General features: G+C 25.5%; 1 protein-coding gene across 1 annotated transcript; it reads left to right on the top strand.

The window, feature by feature from the left end:
- Positions 1-5,615: 5,615 nt before the first annotated feature.
- LOC111625483 (obscurin-like) lies at positions 5,616-8,826 on the top strand. The gene is made up of 5 exons (XM_023368635.1): positions 5,616-5,652; positions 6,464-6,594; positions 7,374-7,466; positions 7,557-7,649; positions 8,605-8,826. The coding sequence occupies exons 1-5, from the start codon at positions 5,616-5,618 to the stop codon at positions 8,824-8,826; spliced, it is 576 nt and encodes a 191-aa protein (XP_023224403.1).
- Positions 8,827-10,177: the final 1,351 nt, after the last annotated feature.

Genomic DNA, 10,177 nt, shown 5'->3' with positions numbered 1-10,177 from the left:
CAGTTCTACATGAATTCCTTGTTCTTTCAGTTCATGAAGGTCATCCTTGGCATGGCTCTCACCAGAAACCTACTGTAACTCCTCAATTTCTTGTTTGTTTACTTCTAGTCATGTTCTATCAATTAGGTTGACAATTTAGTCAACCTAATGATAGGTTCTTCTCGTTGAGAATTCTTCAATACCTTCAGCCATAACTTCTTCCACACTTCGTTTGTGCATTTATCGGTTAATTTTTGCCAAGCCAAATCAATATTGCTATGGCATCCATGATTTTATATATTTTTTTCAAAATTGCAGCAAACAAACAGGAAAGTATAGTGCTATGATGAATTACCACCTTTTGCTGATTGCTTTGTGTTTGGGAATAATTGTATTATATACGAATCAATGAAATGCCGTGATAATTTGAATCAGTGTAAATTTTGAGCTTTGTTTTAGGCTTCAAGTAGACCACGTTATATCGAATCAGCATTAAACAAGGCAGCATTAAGCGGGGTCTTACTGTATATGAACTTTCCAAAGCCTGATATATTGATACTAAGCCAAATGATTGTCATAATTAATCAGGCTATATTAATAGCCCAATTAATTATGGCAATCATTTGGTTTAGTATCATATCCTTAAAGTCCAGCAGATCTTTTTAATTTAAACCAGTGTTTTCATTATTTTTAGTAACTACAACTATCTTCAGGTTAAATTTCAGAATGTTGTTTGATTGGTGTTCTGGTGGCATATGTTAATGAACTTTGTGTTTGCAGATTTATAAATTGAATCTGAATCTACTATAATGAGAGATCTACAAGATAATTTGTTAAGTCCAATGTTGTTTATGATACTTACTAATGATGCTAATATCTTTTAAGATTATGCTGATGATGCTTTTTTGTACACAAGGATTTATATATAAAGAAAAAGTCTCAATGGCATTACTAGTAAACAGGTTCTTCCTTGAATTTATTAGAAAATTCTATTTATTTGTTGTATATTTATACATATAGCAAATATATTGCTTTTTTCAGGAGATGAGAGAAGGAAAATAGGATTAAATCTGCTGCCCTTCATATTTGATATAGATTTTTTTTTTTTTTAATTCAAGAGTTTTATTTTTTACTGATTTGAAAAATATTAATTTTTTAGTTAAAAGATCAATTTGTCAGCAGAAAGTGAAGAAATTTAAGTTTTTTTTAATCATTTTTTATGTATAAAAATTAGTCAAATATTTACTATATCTTTTGTAAATTGAAAGATTATGCTTTTTATTATTTATTATTTGATTGTAAACTCAGATGATTGGCAATTTATGATAAAAATATTATCAGCTTGAAAATGTTATTTTGTAATGCTTCCATGGAGTTCTATGAGATGCAATTATTATGTATTAGCTAATATTTGTAATTTATATTTATTCCCATCTTGGGTTTATGTAACTTATAAGAATTAATAAATGAAAATAGAAGAAAATTGTTATGAAATCAATGAATTATAATTTCATAGTATTAGAACATTTTTCTAAAGATATAATTACTCACTGAAAAGAAAAGTTAAAATATGCAGAATCTTCTTGTAGATTTGAATAGTAAAAGTATTTTTTCCATTTTATAAAGAATTTCATCTATCTTGAAATAACACAGTACGTCATCTATCTTGAAATAACACAGTACGCTATCTTTCTTGAAATATGTTAGAAGAATAGTATTTTGAAAATCAGTAAATAAGAATTTTTCCTCAAACAGTTTTGTTTTCTCCAACACTTAAAAATTGGGATAGTTTCATTAAAATATAAAATTAAAAATAGTTTTTAATTTCTTAATTTTTGGAACATTTCTCATCAGTATAAAATTGAAATGATAAATCAGATATCTAATTTTAATTATGAAAAAATGGTTTATGGAAAATAAAGGTTAACATATAGAAAATTATTTTGAGTCACACTTAACAATTGTGCATTTAGTTGTTGTTATTAGTATTATTAAACCAGTTATTTTTCTCATAAGTGTGATAGAAAAATTTATGAAATATACAAATTTCTATTGTTATATATATCTAATTTATGTAAATTGCATAGTGGCATTGGGTTCTCAAATTATGCATGCATGAAATATACAGTTTTAAAAAAGAATGTGATAAAAAATCAATACACATTTATGATTCAAAATTTTGCATACATAACTATATAGTTATGATCTTTGCCTATTACATACATATCATTTGAGAAATATTAACCTTTAGGAAATCTATTACAATCAACATCATGAAGAATAATAGAATTCTTCGACTATTCTATATTCTATTCTCAGTGTCTCAACTTTAGAGAAGATTCATATGTACTGTACATTAATGAACCAACACAAAACTTTCCTTAACCAGTATACGTTTGTAATTAACAACATGCTCTTTTCAAACAAACTTTTAAACATATTACAACAGAACTAAGTCTCAATTGTCTAGAGATTTTTTTTTCATCTGTTTGAATTGGTTTGAATTTTACTTCCATCTATAAATTGTGTCTATATATTTCATTTTATACATATTACATTTTATGTGTTTAAAGCATTTATTAATATAGATAAATTTTATCATTCCAGTTTTAGAGTGTTAGTAGGTTTAAATTCATGCATGCAGAATAAAATTATGGTTTTTACCATTAGTTCAAATGGAAAAATGTTGATATTATGCAAAATTTAAAATACAGCAACTTAGACTGTAGCCCTGCATAATTTGAGAATTCTCTATATGCATATAATAATTTTTCTAAATTATTTTTATTATGACAGTTAAGTAATATGAACAATTCCAAGATCTTTAAAAATATAACAATAGAAAAAGTCTGATTTATTGGAGTTCACTTTGATAACAGCTTTTCCTAAAGCACTTTTGGGCAACCAAACCCATTGTCAGGAGTCATAAGTGAATTCCAGGATTCACTTATGACTCCTGACAATGGGTTTGGTTGCCCAAAAGTGCTTTAGGAAAAGCTGTTATCAAAGTGAACTCCAATAAATCAGACTTTTTCTATTGTTATATTTTTAAAGATCTTGGAATTGTTCATATTACTTAACTGTCATAATAAAAATAGTTTAGAAAAATTATTATATGCATATAGAGAATTCTCAATTTATGCAGGGCTACAGTCTAAGTTGCTGTATTTTAAATTTTGCATAATATCAACATTTTTCCATTTGAACTAATGGTAAAAACCATAATTTTATTCTGCATGCATGAATTTAAACCTACTAACACTCTAAAACTGGAATGATAAAATTTATCTATATTAATAAATGCTTTAAACACATAAAATGTAATATGTATAAAATGAAATATATAGACACAATTTATAGATGGAAGTAAAATTCAAACCAATTCAAACAGATGAAAAAAAAATCTCTAGACAATTGAGACTTAGTTCTGTTGTAATATGTTTAAAAGTTTGTTTGAAAAGAGCATGTTGTTAATTACAAACGTATACTGGTTAAGGAAAGTTTTGTGTTGGTTCATTAATGTACAGTACATATGAATCTTCTCTAAAGTTGAGACACTGAGAATAGAATATAGAATAGTCGAAGAATTCTATTATTCTTCATGATGTTGATTGTAATAGATTTCCTAAAGGTTAATATTTCTCAAATGATATGTATGTAATAGGCAAAGATCATAACTATATAGTTATGTATGCAAAATTTTGAATCATAAATGTGTATTGATTTTTTATCACATTCTTTTTTAAAACTGTATATTTCATGCATGCATAATTTGAGAACCCAATGCCACTATGCAATTTACATAAATTAGATATATATAACAATAGAAATTTGTATATTTCATAAATTTTTCTATCACACTTATGAGAAAAATAACTGGTTTAATAATACTAATAACAACAACTAAATGCACAATTGTTAAGTGTGACTCAAAATAATTTTCTATATGTTAACCTTTATTTTCCATAAACCATTTTTTCATAATTAAAATTAGATATCTGATTTATCATTTCAATTTTATACTGATGAGAAATGTTCCAAAAATTAAGAAATTAAAAACTATTTTTAATTTTATATTTTAATGAAACTATCCCAATTTTTAAGTGTTGGAGAAAACAAAACTGTTTGAGGAAAAATTCTTATTTACTGATTTTCAAAATACTATTCTTCTAACATATTTCAAGAAAGATAGCGTACTGTGTTATTTCAAGATAGATGACGTACTGTGTTATTTCAAGATAGATGAAATTCTTTATAAAATGGAAAAAATACTTTTACTATTCAAATCTACAAGAAGATTCTGCATATTTTAACTTTTCTTTTCAGTGAGTAATTATATCTTTAGAAAAATGTTCTAATACTATGAAATTATAATTCATTGATTTCATAACAATTTTCTTCTATTTTCATTTATTAATTCTTATAAGTTACATAAACCCAAGATGGGAATAAATATAAATTACAAATATTAGCTAATACATAATAATTGCATCTCATAGAACTCCATGGAAGCATTACAAAATAACATTTTCAAGCTGATAATATTTTTATCATAAATTGCCAATCATCTGAGTTTACAATCAAATAATAAATAATAAAAAGCATAATCTTTCAATTTACAAAAGATATAGTAAATATTTGACTAATTTTTATACATAAAAAATGATTAAAAAAAACTTAAATTTCTTCACTTTCTGCTGACAAATTGATCTTTTAACTAAAAAATTAATATTTTTCAAATCAGTAAAAAATAAAACTCTTGAATTAAAAAAAAAAAAAATCTATATCAAATATGAAGGGCAGCAGATTTAATCCTATTTTCCTTCTCTCATCTCCTGAAAAAAGCAATATATTTGCTATATGTATAAATATACAATAAATAAATAGAATTTTCTAATAAATTCAAGGAAGAACCTGTTTACTAGTAATGCCATTGAGACTTTTTCTTTATATATAAATCCTTGTGTACAAAAAAGCATCATCAGCATAATCTTAAAAGATATTAGCATCATTAGTAAGTATCATAAACAACATTGGACTTAACAAATTATCTTGTAGATCTCTCATTATAGTAGATTCAGATTCAATTTATAAATCTGCAAACACAAAGTTCATTAACATATGCCACCAGAACACCAATCAAACAACATTCTGAAATTTAACCTGAAGATAGTTGTAGTTACTAAAAATAATGAAAACACTGGTTTAAATTAAAAAGATCTGCTGGACTTTAAGGATATGATACTAAACCAAATGATTGCCATAATTAATTGGGCTATTAATATAGCCTGATTAATTATGACAATCATTTGGCTTAGTATCAATATATCAGGCTTTGGAAAGTTCATATACAGTAAGACCCCGCTTAATGCTGCCTTGTTTAATGCTGATTCGATATAACGTGGTCTACTTGAAGCCTAAAACAAAGCTCAAAATTTACACTGATTCAAATTATCACGGCATTTCATTGATTCGTATATAATACAATTATTCCCAAACACAAAGCAATCAGCAAAAGGTGGTAATTCATCATAGCACTATACTTTCCTGTTTGTTTGCTGCAATTTTGAAAAAAATATATAAAATCATGGATGCCATAGCAATATTGATTTGGCTTGGCAAAAATTAACCGATAAATGCACAAACAAAGTGTAGAAGAAGTTATGGCTGAAGGTATTGAAGAATTCTCAACGAGAAGAACCTATCATTAGGTTGACTAAATTGTCAACCTANATGGCAACGTCGAACGGTGCACACTTGGTAAGTAATCCTACAATTTTTTGTTTATAGCATAGTTTATATGGATTATTCCCAAAAAATTATACGTGTTTTGGAAATGTTAAGTCGAATTAGTCTAGAATCGATTAATTTTATGGAAGAAAACCTTTCAAACAGCTGTAGTCCGTAAACTTCACACTTGACGGGCTGTGATTGGCTCACGTATTTAAGGATTCCTACAACGCAAAATTTGTATAACGAGGAATGTATCTACGCATTATAGGGGGGTCTACTGTAATTCTTTCAATGGGAAATTGTTTGTTGATGTTCTTTTGACTTTGCATTGTTGATGTTATAATATTCATTTAGAATTTGTAACTTTTTTAATTTTGAAATTATGATTAGTGTATTTTTTTTTGTTTAAATATGATGATTCTGTAAATTATATTTTGAATTTTTATAAGTATTCCTACATTCTTTGTGAAATACTGGCTTGAACTTAGAACACCTAAAGTTGAATTACAGTGTATTTGGAGTTTACAATGCTTAAAATGTAATTTACAAGTATGTTTGAAATTCAGCCCCAATTAATCCAGATTTTCAATGTTTTACTGTAATTGATAAGTCTAGCAGAAAGAATGCATATTGAGATTCATCTCATTTCATTATAAAATGCAATGGTATTGTGAAATTATGATTATTGAATGTTTGACTACATTTGCAATTTAGTGCAATGACATTTGATAAGTTTCAGTACTTTCATGAGATATATATTTTAATTCAGTATACAAATATTCAAAGAGATATTTCAATTTTTTCTGTTATAGTGTTCTAATAAAAGGTGTCCAGTATTATGCAGCTGAACCAGCCAACTTGGGTAAAACATTTTTGAGATTGGTAAGTTTAAATTTTATATTAGATTTATTTTAAATTTATATGGATGATTAAATAAAAAAATCTTAAAAATGAATAATAAAAAGAATGACACAAAATCAACAAAGACAAATTTATTATTTGAGTTATTACAAAAATATTTTCAATTGTAAGTTGAGTTTATGAGAATGATGCAAATATATTTTAAAAACTGACTGTTAGAAAATATATCAAAAATAAAGTTTAAATGTAAAGGAAAGCAATGATACTTTTGTTAAAACATTTAATACAATATGTCATCTATATGACATTTACAATGAACATATAAAATTATTTTATTTTTTGATAAAGATTCAAAATGTCATAATCATTGAATTTTAAATTCTGCAAATAACTTCAATGACAACAGTTTTTTCCTAATTCATTCTCTTTAGAATATTGTATGAATGTAGTCATGTCTACAAATAAAGAGTTCATTCTCATACAAATATAGACACTCAGACAATGAACATTGATTATTATATCTAGAGATGCTAAAAAATGTTAAAACCTTTTCTTTCATAAATATAATTGATTTTTCTGAATTATTTCTATTTTAAATTTCTTGATTATGGATTATAACATTTACAAATAAGTTTGCTAGTCAATATGTTATTCAGTAATGCAGAAACTGCAATGTTGCCATTGCAGTTTCTGCATTACTGATGAAAATTGTTGAGTATTATGCTAAGAACTAACTTTTGCTATGTTAATCTGAAAAATTATATAAAATTTTAAATCACAGGAAATTTCTTTTTCTATAGGAAAGAGATTTTGACAAACATGTTACCTATTGTCGTGATGAACCTTTAGCCCAAGAAGCTCTTGCATCAGGACCATTGAAGGAATATTTTGATGTGAGATGCAGAAAATTTACATGATTTTATTATTTTATTTTATTCTATGTAAGATGATTAAAACAAATTTTTTTTTAACTTTCAATATAGAATTTCAGCAAGAAAATAAAGGATGACAAAAGTCTTTCTGATCATTTGAAACTTCCAATTCAGAGAATTAATGACTATCAGCTATTATTAAAGGTACTGTACATAATGCATATATATTTGTATTTTTAATTTTTTTAAATGAACTTATCATTATTTTTAAGAAATTTTATTTATTTTTAAATATAAATATTGGAATTAAACAAAATGTAGAAATTCAATATTTAATACAATTATTTTTAAACAGTAAAGAAACAATATATTTTCGAAGTTATTAGAAAGTTCTTTTTCAATATTATCAAGAAATATATTTTTAAGAGAAGTATGTCAAGAGTAAAATATATAAAGGAGTAAACAAGAATAAAATATATTTAAAAAAATTTTTTAAAAAGAGATATTTTCTTCACATATTTATAATCAATAAACAATAGACATATTTTAAAAATGTGTTATTTATTTTAAAGTAACACTATTAAACAATGAATTTATGATAATAAAATGATGATTATTTTTAATGATAAACTTCTTATTGTATTGCATTTATCTTTATATATAACAAAATGGAACAACCGAATTAGATGATATCATGTATAATTTAATGCTATTGTGAAATTTCTTAATCATCCTCTTAAAGTAAACCTTTCATTAAAGAAATAATATGAAATATTTTAGAAGTTATTTAAAAATTTAATTTAAACCATTTTGAAAAATGATTTATTATAAGATAAAACCATAAGCTACATAATGGTGGTGATGATAATGATAATTTAAATATGTGAAATATACTTAACAGATATATATAGTTTCTCAAGTGTGATGGTTCTAAAAAATTGCTTTTACCAACATGAAAGTTTTTGCTTAATGGAAAGATATTTTTATATCTCCTAAAAATTGAAAAATTAGACATAAATAGAAGCCTAAATATTTAGAAACACTGTAATATATCTCAGATCATTATCAGAGAAATTTTTTATTAAGTAAAAATTAGAATTTATTGTAAAAGTAATGGTAAATAATTCAAGTAATTTAATTCAATTATTTTTATATTTAGGAAGTTCTGAGATTTACTGCAAAGTTAAATGAAGAAACAGAAGATTTAGAGAAAGCTTTAGAGTTTATGCAAGCAATTCCTCAAAGAATTGTTGATTTAAAGTATTTAAATTCTTTACATGGATATAAAGGAAATGTCCATAAGTTAGGAAGGATCTTAAGAAAAGTATGTTTTATGTATTTTAAACTAGTGTTAAATAGCATAAAAATATTTAACAATTAACATCTATAGAAATGGCTATATGTTTAATATTTAAACGAATGAAAATATATATTTATGTAAATAATTATAATAATTTAATAATTCAAAGATTGTATAAATAAGCTGATTTATTCATTAACAAAATCTTACTGTATTATATATTAAATTATATTGCAGTAATCATATATACATTCTGTAATTTTGGTTCAATCACTTAAATTACATTGACAAATTTACTACAATTGAAAAAGATAATTTTTCAAGTTCTAAAATTTTTTGGTATGTGTTAATTAATTATTAAAATCAATCAATCTGTGATTTATATAATAATGTCATAAGTCAGATATGACTTGTTAATTTAGGTCCCCATATAACATTGAATAATAATGCAAAATATATTTTAAAAAATGTTATAGTTATATNAAAAAAACTGTTACATATTTATCTGGACAAGTTTCAAATTGCAAAGTTTTCTTACAATTTAATGGCCAATGTAACCACCATTTAACTTAATCACATTAAATACCTGATTAGGCATTGTTTCAATTAGATTCTGAAGGAATTCAATCTTAAGTTTATCCCAAGCATCTGAAATTGCTGCCTTGAAATCGCGAATTGTGGAAAACTGCCTTCCATTGGCATAAACTGTATGAACCATCATCCCCCAAAGATTTTCCATTGGATTCAGGTCAGGGCTTCTAGCAGGCCATGTCATCAGATTAATATTTTTACATTTAAACCACATTTTTGTTGGTTTAGAGGCATGCACAGGGGCATTGTCTTGTTGAAAGATCCAATTTGGTCCAGTTTCCAATAAATGATCTTCAAGCATGCATTGATACTTCTCTGAATTCATTCTTTGAGTTATAAATGCTAAATCTGTGGTTTCATTGAATCCAAATGCACCCCACACCATTATTGATCACCCCCCATTTGGTGTTTTGAAAATATTTGTGTTTTAGTTCTTAAATTGTGTCAATAATACTTCCAACCATCTGGACCATCTAAGTTGAATTTATTTTTATTATTGAACAAAACTTCAATCCATTCTTTGGACCATGTCATGTTTTTTGTGCTCAATCAAGTCTGTCACTTTTGTGCTTTAATGAAAGTGATGGCATTACAGCTTTTTTTCTGAATTTTAACATTGGAGATTTATTTAAAATTTGCCACACTGTTGTGCCTCTATAAGGCAAGTCTAATTCTTGTTTTATTTTATTTACTGATGTTTGTTTTGTGGAGCAAACCTTGATGATTTGACTACAATCTCAAAGTGTAAGTTTGGGTTTTGGACCTGTCTTGAATTTTGGTACATCCTTGCCATGTCTTTTTGATAAATAATCACCAACAGTTGATTTTGGACGATTTATAT

The sequence above is a fragment of the Centruroides sculpturatus genome, unplaced genomic scaffold (assembly GCF_000671375.1).
Source record: "Centruroides sculpturatus isolate CEXI.00-Female unplaced genomic scaffold, Cexi_2.0 scaffold95, whole genome shotgun sequence".
Classification (NCBI taxonomy): domain Eukaryota; kingdom Metazoa; phylum Arthropoda; class Arachnida; order Scorpiones; family Buthidae; genus Centruroides; species Centruroides sculpturatus.
The sequence above is the reverse complement of the archived record's forward strand: the minus strand, read 5'-3'. Positions and strand labels throughout refer to the sequence as shown.